This window comes from Serinus canaria, chromosome 8, assembly GCF_022539315.1.
Source record: "Serinus canaria isolate serCan28SL12 chromosome 8, serCan2020, whole genome shotgun sequence".
Classification (NCBI taxonomy): Eukaryota; Metazoa; Chordata; class Aves; order Passeriformes; family Fringillidae; genus Serinus; species Serinus canaria.
The window spans coordinates 26,484,510-26,503,836 of NC_066322.1; the positions used below are offsets into that span (position 1 = coordinate 26,484,510).

Here is a 19,327-nt window from a genome sequence, read left to right on the forward strand (position 1 = left end):
GGAAAACCTGCCAGAGGAAACCCCAATTTCTTACACAAGCTGTTGTGCATCAAGGAAATTAAAGACCAGTGAATTCAGCTTGTGCCCTGGACACTTTGTTAGAGGAACCTGCAGGTGCATCAGTAAAAATAGGTCACCCAACACTGTAAGCCAGTCGATAAGGGTGATCCAATTTGACAGACTCATTTCAAAAAGTTCTTGTCAAAACCCACCCTCAAAGTTTCCGAAAGCACCAAAGAGGTGCTGGGATGAGAAGGAAAGTTGTCCTGAAGCCCACCAGGTGGGGGAGGAGTAAGGGTTTAGTTTTCAGGATGAAAGGAGGTTACCAGGAAGCCCCACGGAGATCTTTGTCAGGACCCTGGCTGCTCAGAAACACTCTGGAAGAGGAGGAGGATGACAAAGTTGGTCACCAAGGCTAAATTTAGTCTTCTCAAAGCTGAAGCTGAGAAGTGCAGGAGGAAAGCGGGCAAGGAAGTGGGCAGGTGAAACTCAACCTTGGTGAGAGCGAGCTGATCTGGAATCCTGCAAGTGATATTCAGGTCAACCATCTCCAGAAGGAGCAGGCAAAGCTTGGAAGGTTTGGAGGAGGGGTACAAGGAAGATGAGATGTTGCAAATGGCTTTGTGAAGAGGAGAAACCAACTGTGTTAGGACTCCTCAGTCAAGGAACCAAACAGGGTGAGGACATGATAAAAGCCTGTAAAACCATCAGGCCCTTGGAGCAGTGGGAAAGGCAGTGGTTATTCACTGTTTCTCCCTTTGCAAGGATTTACAGGTGTAAAAACCAACAAAAGGTTCTTTTTCATCCACCATAAAGTATGAAAGCACTGCAAAAGGTACTGAATTCAGGGGAGACAGAGCCACCAGCAGCTATTGAGCCAGGGAGCCCAGAGGCACATCCTAGGTCGAGAAATCCCTGGGCAGCAGGGAAAGGACCATATCAGATATCCTGCAGTTTTAACTATTTTTTTTCCTCAGTTATCAGTGCTGGCTGCAGATGCCAAGGGACAATAACCCACCAGCCCCACCCTGCCCAGCCAGCTTTGTGCTACCCAGGCCACCATTCAAGGATGCATCCCGCATCCATGTGTCCCTTTGGGAATGGTTGAGACCCTCTGCTCTCCCAGGCACTGCCTCAGGGGAGGAGGGGGTACCCCAGGGCAGCTCCCTCCGAGTGACAGAGGTGATCCTCTTCACACCCAGCCAGAAACTCCCCCTTCTCAAATCCCAGCCCTCCGTGCTGTCAGAGCCTACAGCCCCCAGACAACTTGCCAAGATTCCCTTCAGCTTTACAAGCCAGCCAGCAATTTCCACAGGGAGGCCAAGGACTATTTATATCCATCAGGGGCTGGCAGGGAAGGTAATGGCTGGCCACTGCAGCCCATCTGCCAGGCACTTAGGAAAACATCAGAGCATATCATCCAGGGGAGGTCAGGCAGCGGTGCTGGGACAGGGGGGGATGCTCCACAGGGATGACATGGGCTGCACGTCAAGGGTGAGCTCCAGCTCACTCCTACACACTCATCTGTGTGAGTGCTCACTGTGCCTAGGCTGAGAGGTCAGGAAAATGAGATGTTATCTTGGCATTTCTGTGCTCAGCACAGGGAACAAGCACAGCTGCTTGTTCCTCCTCTCCCTTGGGGGGAGAGCCATGACCTGTTGGTTTTCTGAGACATGGGATGGCCCAAATAGGACCAAAACAACCTTGTCTGCTCTCCTGTCCACAGCTAGGCCAAGGGCTTTTCCAAGAGCTGATCCTCCTGGAGGGAACAGTGCTGGTCTCAGAGGAAGGGATGGAGAAGGCAGGCAGGGGCTGCTGCCAGCTGCAGCCCAACATCATAAACTCTTTGGTGCTTAGGAGCTCTTACATGATTTCAAGCTCCATTTTCAAGTTTGTGGGGAGGCTTTGAAAGATGGGAAAGGCAGATTGAAAAAGGGAAAAAGAAAAAAGGAAGATGTATAAGGGTAAAAAGTTAACCGTGCATCTCGAATTTATCACTCTTGAAAGAAGAGCTTGTCAGGATGGCCAGAGACCAGGCAGTGCACAGCAATCAATGGGAGGACTTTTGGGTCTAGTCAAGCTTCTTTGAGATTTACAGGAACTGAACAGAGGCATAAATTTGTTGCTGCCTGATGAAAATGGAGGTAATTAAATTTGCAGGTGTATATAATTGTCATATTGATGATCTGTATAAACCAGCAGAGCCAGCAGAGGCACAAAGCACACCCTGGGCACAGAGGAGCTGTTTGCCCCTCTGCCTGGGCAGGAGGCAGGGCTCTGGGGCACCCACATGGCTCTGCCCATCACCACAACCTCCTCCTCCACAAAAGGCTTCCCCAGTTACCCCACAGGCAGCAAAAGCTGCAGGACCCTCCACCCCTTCCAGTCACCTGCAGCCTCATCCTGGCTGCTACAAAACCTCCTGTGCCTGCAGGAGGGTGCAGGCAGGACCACAGGCATTGGGAAGCCTGGCCATGGAGATGGTGGGGGGCTCTTTGCAGCTGCTTTGAACCTCTGAGCCCAGGTGCAAGTGGGGCACTGGCTTGATCTTTTAGCAATGCTTTCTTTCTTTCTTTCTTCTTTTTTTTTTTTTTTTTAATTTTTTTTAACCTTTGTTATTTTGGGAACTTTGAAGCCTGAGCTACTCCGAGGCAGCCGCCTTTGTAGGGAGGACAGAAAGTGCAAAGGGGGGATTGGAGAGAGGGAGAGAAGCAGGGAGGGGAAGAGATGGAAGGAGGAAAACGGAAGGAAGGAAGTGTAAGGAAGGAAGGATTCAGGAAGGAAGCCGAAGGAAGGAAGGAGGCAAGGACAGGAATGGAAAAGGAAGGAAAGGAAGGAGGACCAGGTAAGGGAAGGAAGGGAAGGAAGGAAGGAGGAAGGATCTCAGAGAAACTCAGGGGAATTACCGGAAGGAACGGACTCCAGGAATGGAAGGAAGTGAAGGAAGGAAGGACAACGGGATAGAGAAGGAGGAAGGAAATCAGGATAGGAAGGCAAGGAAGGAAGGACCCAGGAGGAAGCTGAAGGGGCGAAGGACACGGAGGGATTCTTTTAGTCCCCGAATCTCATATCCTTACCTCCTATCCACGGCCGTTAGAATTTATGGTTTAGGCAACACAATCACAGTGACTTAAACGCCATTGAGGACCCTTCAGCAGTTGGCGACCCGGTATTTAGGATACCGGCCCCGTTAATCTGGCTAACTTGGGCTACGCGTTACGCGCTCCAAGGACAGGCTCCATACCCAGGCAATGCCCGACCAGCCAGTGGGCGTCTACCGAACTAGGAACCCCACGCGAGGATATGGACAGTCACAGAGGAAGGTCAAAGCGGAAGGAAGGAGGAAAGATAGGACCATTACGGGAACGAAGGCAAGGAAGGACAGTAGGAACGGATTTGGAAGGGAAGGAAGGAAGGAAGGAACGGAACGGAAGGAAGGAAAGGGAAGGAAAGCCGAAGAAGGAAGGAAGGAAGGAGGAAGGAAGGAAGGACAGGGAATGAGTTTGGGAGGCGGAAGTGATTCTGGAAGGGAAGGAGAAGGGGAAGGGAACGGAAGGGAAGGGACCTAGGGAAGGGATGGGAGGGAAGGGAAGGGAACGCGGGACAGGGAGGGAAGGGAAGGGAGGGAACGGAAGGAAAGGGAAGGGAAGGGACCCGGGAGGAAGCGAGCAGGGAAGGGAAGGGATAGGGAAGGGAAGGGAAGGAACGGAAGGAGGATAGGGAAGGGAAGGGAAGGGAAGGGAAGGGAAGGCAAGGGAAGGAAGTTTCGGGAAGGGAGGGAGGGAAGGACGGGAAGGTGAGGAAGGGAAGGGAAGGGAGAGGGAAGGACAGAAGGGAAGGGAACGGGAAGGGAAGGGAAGGGAAGGGAAGGGAAGGAAGGCGAAGGGAAGAAGGAAGGAAGGAGAAGAAGTGTCTGGGCAGCGTAGGCAAGGGAAGGAGGCAGGGAAGGGAAGGGAAGGGAACAGGATAGGAAGGAAGGAAGGAAGGAAGGAAGGAAGGAAGGAGGAAGGTAAGGAAGGAAGCCCGAAGGAAGGAGAGGAAGGAAGGAAGGAAGGAAGGAAGGGAAGGAAGGAAGGAGGAAGGAAGGCAAGGAGAGAGGAAGGAAGGAAGGAAGGAAGGAAGGGAAGGAAGGAAGGCAAGGAATGAAGGAAGAAGGACAGGAAGGAAGGAAGGAAAGGAAGGAAGGAAGGAAGGAAGGAAGGAAGGAAGGAAGGAAGGAAGGAAGGAAGGAAGGAAGGAAGGAAGGGAAGGAAGGAAGGAAGAAGGAAGGACGAGGAAGGAAGGGAAGGAAGGAAGGAAGGAAGGAAGGAAGGAAGGAAGGAAGGAAGGAAGGAAGGAAGGAAGCCCTGAGAGGCAGCTGGGGCTCTGTGGGAAATCTGGATGCAAAAGGACCCCTGTGCCTTCCACTTCTCCAGCACTGTGACCCAGAGAACCCTCCAAGGCCTTTGCAGACCTGCACACCACCCTTCTCCCTGCCCAGAGTGACATCCCTGAGTCCCCAGGGTGGGAGCAGAGCTCCTCCCCAGCCACACAGCCCAGCCCAGCTGGGTGCCATGGGGATTCCCTTCTCCCTGCCATGCCACCAGGGACAGGAACACCAGGGAACGCTTTCCTGCCACCTCCACCAGCCAAGGCCTCTCTGTGGTCAGGATGACCCCGAGATGTGTCACAGAGTCTCTTTTCCCAGCCTGGCAGCCAAGGAAGGAGTCAGGATTCTTCTGTTCTGGTTCTCAGGGTTGTTTATTTTCTCTTATCTGTTCCATTCTCTCTCTGCCCTGCTGAGATCTGCCCAGCAGGTCGGGTTGTGGCACAGTCCCTGCCCTTGGGGTGGTGTTGGCTTTTTATATACTAAAAGCAACATGTACTTTATTTACAATTATTTCCCAATACCTATCACCTATGTTGGACAGTCTGTCTGTATCCTAAACCAACCCAGAAATGTCACCATCACCCAGAAGATGGAGGCCAAGAAGAATCTTGGGACCCTGAGCCCCTGTTCTAAAAACCCCAAAATTCTACTTTTCCATCTTGCAACAAACTTTTGTGGCTTGTGAATCCTCACACAAAGTTGGTAACTGTTTTTTCCAAGGGCTAACATTGAAGGCACAGGTGTCTTTGATTCTGTGCAAAGGTTTCTGAGCCCCCTGCCAGGGTCTGGAGTCCTCCAGGGCAGCCAGAGGAATGTCCTGGGTTCCAACAAAAGCCCTTCCCACATGTGCACAGGACGACTTGGCATCCCAGCCTGAGCTCCACAAACGTGCTGCAACTGGATAATTAAAAATTAAGGAAGAGTTTCTGCATTGCAGTCCCAATTATGTAACACTGCTCTTGGGTTTCAGCACCCATCAGCTCTGGTGCCCTGACACAGCCCTGCCTGTATTCACCTGCCTGTCTTTCCAGGCAGGGCTCACACCCCTGGCACTGGGGAATCCCAAGGTCACAACCACAGGCAGAAAGTTCCCTTGCATTTACGTGGGGGGGGAAAAAAGGAAGGAAAATCTATTTCATGCTTTTGGTCCAGTGCTGAAATTGGAGATGGGCAGAACCAAGGGGATGGAGCCAGGGTGATTCAGCCCAGCCAAGTGAAAAAGAGAAAAAAGAGTTGTCCTGGCCAGGACAGCACTGCCATGGTCATGACCAGGGAGTCTCTAAGCAAGGAGCTGCTGTCTCTTGCTCCTGCACCAGAGAAGCAGAAGCTCATTTTAGCAAACAAAATCAAATCAAGATGAGGAGTCAGCTGCCTTTTCAGTACCTCAAGAGCAAAGAGCCCTGCTGGACTCTGAGCACCAGTAAGTGCAAACTCCTGCATCTGCAGCCACACCTTTGCCTTAACCCTGCCACTTCTGGCTGCTGCTGAGTCCAGGGCTCAACAGGCCAGCCTGCCTCTCCTCCTGCTGCTTCCTCCTGGCATCTCCTCCCTTTCTTGGCCACAATCCCACTGACCACACAGCCCTGTCTCTTGCAGTGCTGTTCCCAGGACCTGGATGCTGCCACCTGGTGTGAAACCAGCCATTAATTCCTGCTGTGACTCACTCCAGAGGTCACTTCACCAGGCTCTGGGTAAAACAGCTCCAAGAAGGCACCAAAAATGCTGTGGCTCACACCCACAGCAAGGGGCTCTGCCATCACTGCTCCTAAAGCCCCTGGGCTTCCGTGTGGCTCCTGCAGCTCTTTGCTGCCTCCTGCCACTCCCTCCTCATGGTCCTTCCTTTCCTGCCTGTCACTCTAGGACACAAAACAGAAAGATGGGGACGTTGGAGTTTTTTTTTAAGGCAAAAAAGAGAGCTTTCATTTTTCTAACTCTAACATTTATAGATTTCCAAAAGTAACAGTAGGCTGGGGAGTGAAAGTGCCACCTCTCCAATGACACTAAGCAAACCAACAGTCCATCAAGTTTTTCTTTCTCTAGAAAAGAATGCAAAACAATACGTTATTTACATCAAGTATATAAGAAAGTTTGTTGCAAAAATGCAAACATCAGAAGGCTTAAAAAAATCTTAAAAAATCTTTAAAAATCAGGGTGACACCTGCCCTCCTCCATTACTCTGCTTTCACACCCACACTGCCTTCCATCCCCAGCAAAGCTGGGAAGACCCAGCTCTGAGCTGCAATTACAAGGAGGTCAGACCCATCCCACCACTTCCCAGGAATTTCCACATCCCTCACTCAGCCCCAGCTCCTGCAGGACACCCCTTTCTCCAGTTGGTGCCACAGCATGGATGGATGGACTGTGGGGCATGCTGGGGCTGAGGCTGAGTGCTCCAGGGTTAGCCAGAGATGTGCCTGAGTCTGCAAGCACAAAAAGGCAGAAAAATGGCAATAAGAGCTATGGAAGCCAGCCCAAGCCCAAGGCTGACTCCCCTCCCACCCTCCATGAGTTATTTCTCCTGCCCACCAACTCTGAGCACACCACCATGGCAGACCCAGGAGAGAGCAGCTCCTGCTGAAAAGCAATTAAAAGCGTTTCCTTTTTCCCTGGAAGGATGTTTCAGGCACTTGGACACACATCTCAGGCACCTTGGCACGAGCTGGGATGAGATCCTTGCAGACATTTCCACCTCCCCCAGACTGCTAGGCCATCCCTGCCAGGTCTGCAAAGACAAACCCCTGGCTTGCCCCCCTGGCCAGCAGGAGAGGCAGCAGCTCCACAGCAGCATGACAGCTCTCCAGTCCCCTCACTGCTCCTCTCCAGAGCTCTCCCAAGGAGGCAAAAAAGACAGAGCCCAGCAATTTCTGGCTCAGCAGCTCAGGGAGGGCTGGCAGGGGCAGCACTGGGGGGGCAGAGCAGCTCTGCACTGGCACAACCACGCTGGGAAAGCAGTGCCTGGGGGAGCCTGGGGCCAGCCCAGGGCAGTGGCAGGCACAGCAGCCTCTCCAGTGCAAAGAGCACATTTCCCAGAGGCTGCAGGCACTGGGGACATCATTAGGGCAGCAAACGGGCCGAGAGCACAGCAGCAATTTGCAGACCCCGAGGCCACTGGGAAGATCTGGGAGTGGGATATCTCCCCTGCCAAGCATCCCCCTTTCCCTACCCAAGCCAGCCAGCTCAGCTTGCCTGATCCACACAGGAGCTTCCCTGCCATGCCATGCCCTTCTTGCACTGCCTCCTCCTGCCACCCTCATAAGGACAAGCCCCCTCCAAGCCATGCTGAGCCACTCATCCCCGTGCTGGAGCCACAACCTGCAGTGCCTTTCTGCATCCTCACCCCTCCTGCCCTGCTCTGAGCCCTCCACTCACCCCATCCCCTCCCACACACTCCGTGCATGGACCTAGAAAGGGTCTTTTAATCCTTAAGCAACTTCTTCTAGAAAAACCACCCTGCTCCTTCCTCTGTGCTGGAGCAGCCCCATGGGAGGAGGGTGTCTGGGGGCTGTGGGGCAGGGGCACAGGAAGTTCCTGGTGCCTGCCAGCCCTGGAAACTGGCTCCCAGCACGGTACCCTCGCTCTCTCACTCCCCTTGGGATGCCAAATTAATTGCCTTGTCTCCTGGAGCTTTTAGCTGGAACAAATAAAAGAAAAAGGGGGGTTGCCAAAACCCATAATAAGGTCTACAGTTCCTCTGAGCTACAAGGGCTGCTTTAAATTTCGGAGGGTTTTTTTTTTTTTTCCCTTTTTTTTTATTTGAAGGAGGTTTCCATGGTAACTGTCTCCCATCACACAAGAGCCTGTCCTGGGGATATTTCAGGGCTGCTCATATCAGCCTTCCCAGGCAGGCTCTGTGTTGTGACGGTGACATCCCAGCCGGGTGCTTTTGGCAGAGGAGGAGGGCGGGGGTGCAGGAGGGAGCAAAAGGAGGTGCCTCTCCCAAAAAACAAGGTCAAGGTCCTGCCTGTGCACATCAGGCAGGCCTCCATCCCAAAGGGCTCTGGCAAACAGGCTGTGGTTTCCCTTGGACCACTGGGCTGATTTGGGAAGCACTCACAAGGCAATGCAAGGGGATGGGTCATGTCCAGCTAAGAGCACTCTGTCACCTTCTCCTGCCCTTCACCCAACCCTTAGGAAGGAATTGTTCCCTGTGAGGGTGGGCAGGCCCTGGCAAGGGTGCCCAGAGAAGCTGTGGATCCCTGGAAGTGTCCAAGGCCAGGCTGGATGGGGTTTGGAGCAGCCTGGGATTGCAGAAGGTGTCCCTGCCATGGCAGGGGGTGGAAGAAGATGAGCATTAAGGTCCCTTCCAACCCAACCCATCCTACAGTTCTGGGATTCTCCAGTTTCTTTCCTCCACCAGGTTCGTTTTCAGCTGGATCAGCTCCCTGCAGGAGCAGAGCCAGCTCTCTGCATCCCCCCAGCTGCTTGTTCTGCTGTGCTCATTAGTCATCCTAATTACTGAGAAGCCTCAGAGCTGGCCAGAAAAGGGGCTCTGCTGACCCCAAACCTCTGTGACCCAAGAGCCACCAGCAGCTGCAGGGTCCCTCAAGGATCTCTTACTTCCCTTTGATTATAAATGTTTAAAAAAGTCCCTGGCTACAGAAACACCAGCACAGCCCACGGGGGCAGGGGGTGATCCCCTCTGGGGGATTCCTCAGCCAAATCTGTAGTGGGAGAGCCAGAACCTGGCAATCCAAAATCTTCCTTTATCCAGACAAATCCCCCAGCTGCTGTTTGGGGTGAGCCACCAGCCACAGCTGCAGAGATGCCAGAGCCCAGCAACTGGGAAGCAAAAAGGACAACCAGTCTTAAATGACAGAGCTGTCATCATCCAGGCACTGCCTTAATCCCACCAGGCAAAAATTCCTTCATTTGAAGGACTGCTCTGCAGCAAGGCTCCAAGAGAGATGATTTCAGTCTCTGTTTAGCTGGCTAAGCGACCATGAAAAAAATAAAACATAATGGAATACAAAATTAAATGGAATGAAGCAAAATAGAATAGCATGGAAGAGCATAAAGCAAAGTAAAATAAAGTAAAATAAAATAAAGTAAAATAGAAAATAAAGTAAAATAAAAATAAAATAAAATAAAAATAAAATATAAATAAAATAAAATAAATAAAAAAATAAATAAAATAAAATAAAATAAAATAAAATAAATAAAATAAAATAAAATAAAATAAAATAAAATAAAATAAAATAAAATAAAATAAAATAAAATAAAATAAAATAAAATCTGGATGCAGCCCAGGAGCAAATGCCCCTGGCACACGGAGAGGAGGGCAGAGGTGAGGCAGTGGAATCAGGACATCAGTATGGCTGTCCAAGGGTCCCCTCCAGCAGTGGAACCACAGCCAATTCCAGGGGTGTAAAACCTACCAGAAGTCTTTGGGGGGCTTTGAGGAGTGCCCACATGGGCAGCCCAGCCCCCAAAACAGAGACAGGTCTGAGGGCAGGAACAGGACCAAGCCTGAGCATCCCTGCCTGGATGTGGGTTGAGACATTCAGGAAGGGAGACAAAGCAGGGGGCCAGGAGCCCTGCAGCCCCCTTGGCTGAGTGCTGCTTCCCTGCCAGACCCTGCCACCCCTCTGGAAAGGCCAAGCAGCCCCACATCCCACTCCCCCACTGCTTTCTGGGTCAGCAAGATCCCCTCCCAGCCCCGCTGCAGCCAGCTGGATGCACGGTTGCTGTGGCAACGGGTTCCCAGAGACCAAATCCTTATTTCTTACTTTTTCTTCCTTTGGTTAAGGAAAAAAAATATATATATACACAAGAGGCCCTGTATATCCCCTGTGGCACCAAAACATCCGTGCCCAGCAAGAGAGCAGGTCTGCCCTGGGCACAGCATGGGGACAAGGTGTCCATGAGGATGGGGATGTGCCCACTGTGCCTCCCTCCCGAGCCCCCATCGCCCCCAGTTTGGCCACAGGGAACTCCCTGCTCCTCCCTGGGATGCTGCCAGCTTCCCTGCAGTGTTTTCCACCCTGCCACGAGGTTTTAAGGGCTGCCCCCACTCATAGCTGAGGTTGGTGCTGGGTTCCATGCCTGGAAGAGGGAATGTTCCCAGGCATGGGGTGTCCCCGGTGCTCCAGTAGCTCTGAGCAGGTCACCTCACTCCAGGCTCTGGATCCCCAGGAAAAGGGATGTGGTTACACTGCATGGCCAAGAGGAGGGGCTGGAATGGGGTCCCTCCAGCAGTTTTCACCCAATTATTAGATGAGCTATTAGCTATTGCTATTAGACATTGATGTCCTGGCCCACCAGGTGCTCCAGGGCACGGCCAGGGAAGGATGTGTCCCCTCTCTGCTTTGCTGGAAGCTCTGGAAGCCCCCAAGCCTTGGGGACAAACATCTCACACCACAGACCAGACACCCAGCAGCACTCTGGGTGCTACAACAACCTTCCACCAGCTGCAGCAGCCACTCCAGGAGGAGGCAGCAAGAACGTGGCACTCCTGGATTTCCAGCAGGCATACAGCCCAGGCACCCATCCCAAACTCATGGAAACAGGGGTTCAGACCCCAGCCAGCTCAGCTGCTGGCTGCAGGAAGGAATGCAGTGAATCCCACTGCCAGGATGGTGTTGCTAAGGGGCAGGAGGGCAGCTGAGATGGGGTGTTTTGGGCTCCCTTCGCCACCCCAGCTGCTGGGACCTCCTGAGGCGAGTCCCCCGCTGCCCTCCAAGCCAGCCAGCAGAAGATGACAGCAGCTGTCCCCTCGCTGGGCCTGGCAAAGCACAGCTCTCACCCGCGGGTTTCAGAGCATGAGACAGTGTCCAGGATCAAAGCCAAGTCCAATTAATGGCTCACAATCTTATTAGAGAAATTATTGCAGGATCTTGTGTAAAAGTCCGATATATCCACTCCATTCCATTAGTCAGGCTCATTTAGTAATTCAATCAATCTGAGCAAGGCAATTGAGCTCCCCTGGTATCATTTAACTTGGTTATTCTCTGGGTACTTAAGAATTTCTTAATATTTGCTTCATTATTTCACCATAACACCTATTCCCAGGTGCAGGGTTCACACTGTGGGCCCCATGGTGGAGTCAGCCCTGCTGCAGCCCTCTGCCACGCTCTGCTCTCATGAGCTGGTGACATATGATGGAAAGGGGGTGATGCCCCTGGGAATTAAGTCAAGCCAGGGAATGGCACCACAACACCCCAGGAACTGCCTCCCACCATGGAGAGCTGGCACCAAAGACCTGCCCTGTGTGCCAACACTTTGGGACCCCCAGCCAGCATCCAGATGCAGGTGAGAGGAGCAAAACTCAATAGGATGCTCTTCTCACTTGCCATGGAACTGGAAAAAGTATGGGATAATGCAACCCTGCAGCCTCTTGGCTCCTGCTTCCCTCTCCTGGGGTCTTTTAGGAGCTGGGGGTGGAGGGCAGAGTGGAAGGACACAATCTCCAGCAGGCACAGCAGCAGGGAGGTGTGTGGGACGAGGATGAGAGCTGGCAGGTGTCACATCTGGCCAGAGCTGGGGCAGGCGGGCGCTCCGGTGGCCGTCACCCCCATTAGCATCAGCCACATCCCTCCCTGATCTGTCTCACATCCCTGCAACCTCTCCCCAAATCCTGTTATTAACCCAGGGAAGTCAGGGCCAGAGCCTCCAGCAGTAGAGCCAAGAGCTTAGCTAGGATTTAACAAAAAAAAAAATTGATTAGATATTTCGGGGAGATATTCAAGAGCGGTTAAATATGCCCAGCTCATCGGTGCCTTTGAAAAATCTCACCCCTCTAAAAAATTAGAATTGATTTTGTATTTAAAAAGGAATCTATTTAATTTAAAAGTAAGATAATTTGAAATCATGACAGCTTGTATTAAGGCAGGAGTTTATGATAATCTATTAAAGTCATTGAAGTTAAGAACCGTCTCCCATCCTCAGCTGCTGAGGCTCCCGGGAGGGCAGTGGGGAGTGGGAAGTGGGGAGATGAGGGGCTGCACTGCCCTAATTCAGAGCACACCAACTGGGCTGGAAATCTGGAGAGGGAGAAGCAGCTAAGCAGCTCCTTCAGCTCCTCCACACTCAGGGAAAAAAAAAACAGCATGAAAAACCATCCAGTATTTCAAGATCTTGAAATATCTGGAACCCAGAAAGCACGAGCTCAACCTGTCAGCTCTGCTTTCTCATTCCTCAAGTCGATTTTACACTCAAAAAGGTATTTCAAGACTTTTCAAACATTTATTGCATCACAGAGAAGGCGAAGGAGTCAAAGACTCCTTCTTTGGCGAGGTTTTTAATTGCATCACAAATCTCCGTCGACCCCAAGGGGCTGAGGGAAGCCAGGATGCTCATAAATACCCCTCTTGCCACTTTGTAACCTGCAAAGGATGGGGCCCGAAAAAATTAGCAGCCTGCAGGAGTGTGAATCCAGTTAATGACATATCAAATGTGGCTGGATGCTGCCGAGCCAAGCAGCGAGGGACAGGGGGGTGTGGAGGAGAGCGGACAGGGAATATTGAGCTGCAAATTAGCATTTCTTAATGGTCACCAACCAGCAGAATGCTTCCTCCCTTCAGGAAAAAATACAACTAATGCAACAAACACAAAATGAGATGAAAGGCAGCCATTCCAAACGAAGGTTTGCTTGATTTAAAGCAGGATGAAAGCAGGTGATTTTAAATGAGGGCAGCTCGGTGCGCAGCAAGCGGCCTCAGCCCAGCTCCCACACCCTCAGCACTTCCCAAAAATTCAGGAGCTGGGAGAAAACCCTACAGTAAAATGGGGATGTGGTGTTGGAGTCTCTTTGGGGATAAATATATAAACCAGTGTGGGGCTTATTGGTCAGAGCCTTGAGCTCTCAGGCAGGCAGTGAGGCAGCACGTGCGCAATTAAAACTCGCTCCACTCATCAGCAAAAAGAGCTGCAAAGCAGGGGAAAGCCTTGTCCAAGCACCTCACAGAAGTCACAACCCCCCAGACAGCCCATCTGCTTTTGGAGGAACAGAGGAGCAGGCAGCAGACCCCCCACATTTGGGAGATCTGAGCACCAAAGCACTCACAGCTGTCTCTGGCAGCGGCATGGACAGAGCAGGGAGGGTGAGACCCAAAAAGGTTCATGGAAAACAGGCAGCAAGCCTCCTGTGTAAAGACAAATATAAAGCTCATCATTAATTTATGTTACCAGAGCTCCCCATCAGAGTTATCAGGGGTCAGGAGTCACAGCCATTTTTGGCATGCCCAGTTCAACAGCTTCCCCCAGCACTCAGCTCTAGCAAGCAGCATGCGTGGCTCTCCAAAGATCCCAGCACATCTCTAGTAAGGAGAAAAGTCCATGCATCCATCAGTGGGAGGCCTGCTCTGGCCACTGGGGCAGGGAGGCGTCACCAAGGCAGGGGAACCCCACATGGCAGTGTCCATGAAAACCAGCCAAGCTCAAAAGCCCTTGAATTATTTAGGAGAAATTTGAGGGGGACACCAGGACCAGAGGTAGATGATATCCCGCCATCCTTGGGCTCCCTGATCCAGACCCTTTCCCAGCTGCTCCCTTCACTCATCCTCCTACTGTAGCCACCTTCCTGCATGCTCACACCCTCTCTGAGGGGAAACTGAGGCATGGAGGGACCCCCAAAGGGAGCTGATCCAGAGCCCACATGGCAGAGCCACTGCCATGGGCCTCTGTGAAGCCCTTCATGGTGCTCCCAGCCCAAAGCCAGGCCCTCTCTGACCAGGGGCAGCCCCTGGGTCTGCTCCAAGCCTGCCAGCCAGGGTGGTAGCTCAGCTTCCCTTGGGAACCCCTGCCCTGTGCACAAGTCTGAGATCTGAAAAACACCAGAGCAGAAGCAGCAGCTGCCCAGCTCCCCCTGGTTCAGACACTGCCCCAGAGCAGGCTCAGGAGTGTGTGGGGATCATCCCCCACTCCAGGACATTATTTATTGCACATTCAGCGAGGTGGGTGCAAACAAGGGCTCTGGTTTTTGCCAGGGATGGTGCAAGAAGCGCTGTGTGAAGCCCCATTTCTGGGAAGATGCTCAAACAAACCCTCCAGTCCCTGCACGAGGGCTTGTGAAAACACCACCAGCCACTCACACCAGCTCCAGGCATCAACCTGACATAGCCATGTGTCCCCAGCAAGAGAGCAGAGTGTGCAGTGACAGCACTGATGCTCCTGAGGCTTTTGGGCTGGGGAACCTCCAAATCCAGAGGTTGCAGCCTCTGAGTTGCCAAGCCTGGGTCTTGCAAGACTTCTGTGCATTTCAGAGCTTCTGTCATGCAAAAGCAGTGTGCAGGCTGATAGTGGTGGTAGTAGTAATAACAATAATAATAACAATAATAATAACAATAATAATAATACTAATAGTAATACAAACAACAACCCCACACAGTAAAGCAGCACAAAACAGTGACACCCACAGATGGCAAAGTGGCCGTGCCAGCTTCAAGGCAAGCCCTTGTCTCACAGGGAGAGGTAACATGGCATTTCCCAGAAGTCACCAAGCCAAACAGGGCAAACAGGGGTCCCACAAGGTGCCCCCTCTTGCCAGCCCAGCCCCAGCCCCAGCATTCCAGGCAGGAAGACTTGAACTGGGATCACCTCTGTGTCTCCACAGCCCCAACCCCTGCATGCTGGGGGCTGGCACAGCACCATGAACAGTCATGTTTTTGGGGGATCAATGTCCCAAGCAGCAATGCCCCCGAGAGCCTGGCCAGCACCAGGACACCAGGCTGCACTGGCACAGGGCTTGGCATCCTTGTATTTGTCTGGCAGCATAGATCAGAAGGAGGCAAAAGCAAACCCCTGCCAGGCATCAGTGCAGCAGGGGCTGCCAGGGCAGGCAGCTTCTTTCCTGCACTGCCCAGTGTGTGGCACCTCACGGATTTGAAAAATCCCTGAGGAAAACCCCACACTAAGGGCTGGGGTCATGCCTAGGAACCTCCCCCTCATCCCCAGCCAGATGCTCCCTGCTGGCAGCACCCGAGGTCCCGGGACCCACGGGGGTCTGGCTGCACAGGATCGGGTCCGAGGGGCCCAGGGGACGAGCGCTCAGGTGGCCTTTGGGGCACCAAGGTGGCGGGGCTGGCGGCCATGGCCGCGTCCCCCCTGCATCCGCAGCGCTGCTGCCTTGTTGCCACAGCAACGCTCTCGGGCCTCGCTGCAGCATCCCGCAGCAGCACGGGGCTCGGGCCGGCACACAGGGGACACCACAGCCCGCTGCCCCTCCCACACAGCCCCTGCACCCCGAAAAGACAGCCCTGGCTGTCCCCACACAGCCTCCCCACGGCATCCGCACCCCCACGCCTGTCTCTGCCCTCCTCCCGGGAGAAGGGGGATGCCCACACAGCAGCCAGTGCTGCCCCAAGCCCATCCAGCAACCAGGACTGGGGGGTCTTAGCACATGGAGGGGTGCACAGGCCATGGAAGTGATGAATTGCTGGGGAAAAACCCAGTCTAGGGTCACCACTGTACACAAGGGTGGTACAGCAGGGCAATGTCACGTCAAGCAACACACCAGGACCTCGTGTTTGGGCCAACATCCAAACAAGGGTGGCATTTTAAAAACTTCCCAGGACACCAGAGGTGCAGCTGGAGAAGCAACAGATGGACAAGGCTTGCAGGAGGTGACACAGCCACCGTGGGGCTGCTAGGAAAATGATGGTGGCAATTCCAAGGGCAGGATGTTATGTGTGGGCAAGGAACTGATGTTCTGCACCAGTGTCACCAAAAATGAAACGTCTCAGGGACTAATTCCAGGTGGTGAGCAGGGAAGCAGGTCCCTGCACACAAGGAAGGGGTGGAGGCCTCACTCTGCATAAACAAAGGTGGAAATTATTTGCTTTATTTGGGTTTAAGGAGCCCATGATATAAGAGCAGATAAGCCTCACCCAGTGGATGAAGAGCAGGTGGGAACCATCCAGAGCATGAATAGGCCAGAGCCTAAAACCTGGGGGCAGAAGCACGGCAGGCAGTACACACAGGCAGGGTGGGATGTACTGAGCAGCAGAGTATTTTTCCATCAGGCTACAGGAAAGGTGACTCTGCTCAGGGGCAGACAAAAGCAGAAACCCTCACCCCCAGCCGGGCACGCCGGGAGCAGACTGTGGGCCTCCTGCCAGCACACGCTGCCGGTGGCCATCGATCGAGCCGGGGACGAGCCCCGTGGGTGACAACCTGGGCACGCACCGAGCACCCCGGGCCTGCAGCATCCCCAGCCGCGATGCTGCGGCGGGTGAACGGGCACCGGGATGAGCCGGCCCCGGGGCTGGGCCGAGCTGCTGCAGCAGGGGGAACCGGCCCCGGGGCCGAGCCGCCGCAGGGCGCCCGCCCGCCGGTGCGGCAGGGAGGAGCCCGGCCGCCGGGGATGCTCGGGGCCCCGCCGCGCTCCCGCAGGCTCACCCAGCACGAAGTAGGGCAGCTCCGTGTTCTCCAGGTCATCCACCACCACCATCTCGCCGGGGAAATCGTTGCGGACCGAGAAGAGCAGCTTGGGCTCTGCGGCCGAGGGGCCGTGCATGATGCTGAGGTCGTTCTCCCGCAGGAAGGGCAGCGCCGACACGGTGATGCTCTTCAGCTTGCACTCCAGCTCCTTGGCCGCCGCCTCCGCCGCCGCCTCGGCGGGGCCGCTGCCCGCGGCCAGGCAGCAGCCGGCCAGCAGCGAGCAGAGCCCGGCCAAAGCCATCTTGGAGCCCCGCGCCGCGCTCCCGGCGCCGGGCGGGAGGCGGCGGCGAGGGGCGGGCACCGCGCACCGGCGCCTCCCCGTGCGGCGCGGCTCGGCACGGCTCGGCTTCTCCGGCCCCACGCCTCTCCTTTCCTCCGCTTCGCCCGTTTTCCTCCTCATCTCCTGGGAAAGCGGGAGAACCGCGGAGCGGTGCGGTGGCGGGAGGGATGCGGGGCTGCCCGGCCTCCTTCTGCACGGAGAAGAGCTTGCGGGTACCACCCCCCGCCACACTGGATAGATTGCAGAACTCCAAAATCCCACACCTCCAAAACCCCAGGCTTCAGGAATCCCAGGGGAAATCCCAGGCTTCCAAAACCCCACGATGTATCGTGGAACCCAAAGCCCCAGAAGAAGTCACTGACCTCCAAAATAAGTCCCAGGAGAAGTCATGGAGCCCAAAGCCCCAGAAGAAGTCACAGACCTCCAAATCCCTCAAGCCCACATGAAATAGATATCATCATCTGTTTGTGTGCATGTGTGTACACATACTACATACATACATATATATACATGTATGTATGTATGTTTGTTTTTATACATATGGAGTGTCAGGGCAACCCCAAACCCACAGGATTTGGATCTTTTTCCCAGATCTTTTTGGATCTGTGTGCTTTTTATTTTCACCCTCTTTAAGTGAGCACAAAGCAGCACTGACACCTCGTCTGACAGCCACACCTTCCTCCAGACACCTGTGGTCCCCACCGCAGCCAAATCTTCTGATGGGAAATGTTCTCTTCTTCCACTGTGGGGGCAATGCCCAGTCCTCATCCCAGCAGGAATACCTGGCTGTGTTCTCTTGGTGTGGTTTTCCCAACAGGACTCTCCTGATGGCAGACAGCTCTGGAGCAGGGTGTGGAGGCATCACAGAGGTCCCACACCATAGCTCCTCATCATCTCCTCTTGGGGACAGTGTCCCCTCCCACCTGGCACCTCCAAAGAAAACCACACACTGCAGATATTTCTGATTTTTTTTTTTTTTTGGCAGAGCTCTCCACCTCCTCTTGTGAGGGTTTCCCTGAATTCCTCCTCCCTCATGTGTGCCAGCTGTGAAGCTTAACCTGCCCCAGGGTTGGCCTTGAGGGGGGTCAGCACTGTGCCTCCCACATCCCAAGCTGTGGGTGCTTTACCCCAGACTGATCTGTCTTTTTAACCCCCTGTATTTTTAAGTTCCATGACACTTTGGGCAGAAAGAACAGTGCTGACCAGAATTTATCCATTTTCAACAACCAGAGAGAAGCACTGAACTAAACCAGTGGGGATGTGGTGGAATGTGTTCCAGCAGTGCTGTCTCCCTCCAGTAGGAATGGGCTCAGGATCAGGAGACGTCAGGAAAATCAGAAAAAAAAATGCAAACAAACAAATTAAAAAAAAATAAAAAAAAAGGAAAATTTGGGGAAGGAAAATCAGGAACAAATAAGGAAAAATGAGCAAAGGTGTTTTGCAGGATATGGCCCTCCTTTTGTGCTCCTTTTGGGGAGCACAGGGAAATCCCACTGGACAGCTTCCACAAGGCCCTTTCACTGCTCTTCTTTCACCACGGGCTACAAACTCATTAAAAGGAGCTTTTCCATTCTGAAAAATAATTTTAAAAAATGATTTACATTATGTAGAGGGTGTCTCCAACAAGGTTCTTTCAAGGTTTGGAAAAGAGATGCACCCCCAGGAGCAGTGCCCCTGGAATGCCTAACAAGGCATGAAGAGGAGCAAGGAAGGGGTTTGGTGGGAGGTGTGAAGAACACAGAGGGATAAATAGAACACATATAAAAAAACCTTCTGAGAACACTAACTCTGGTGTCACTGACAGCGTCCTCCTGCTGCCCACCGGGAATGAGCGGCACAGGAGGGTGTGCAGAGACCCTGGGAATGTGGATCCCTGCAAGTGCTCCATGCCAGGTTGGTGGGGCTTGGAGCAACCTGGTCTAGAGGAAGGTGTCCCTGCCCATGATGGGAATGGGATGCTCTCCAGGCTCCCTTCCAGCCGCCCCCTTCTCGATCCCGCACATCCCGGGATGCTCTCCAGGCTCCCTTCCAGCCGCCCCATTCCCAATCCCGCACATCCCGGGATGCTCTCCAGGCTCCCTTCCCGCCGCCCCATTCCCGATCCCGCACATCCCGGGATGCTCTCCAGGCTCCCTTCCCGCCGCCCCATTCCCAATCCCGCACATCCCGGGATGCTCTCCAGGCTCCCTTCCAGCCGCCCCATTCCCGATCCCGCACATCCCGGGATGCTCTCCAGGCTCCCTTCCAGCCGCCCCATTCCCAATCCCGCACATCCCGGGATGCTCTCCAGGCTCCCTTCCAGC

General features: G+C 53.6%; 1 protein-coding gene across 2 annotated transcripts in view; it reads right to left on the reverse strand.

Moving 5' to 3' along the window:
• Positions 1–16,985, reverse strand: part of ASTN1 (astrotactin 1) — a 58,229-nt gene extending 41,244 nt beyond the window's left edge. For both annotated transcript variants that reach the window (XM_050977584.1, XM_050977583.1), the window contains exon 1: positions 16,703–16,985. In XM_050977584.1, the coding sequence (XP_050833541.1) occupies positions 16,703–16,985 (283 nt within the window). The remainder of the gene's footprint in view (positions 1–16,702) is intronic.
• Positions 16,986–19,327: the final 2,342 nt, after the last annotated feature.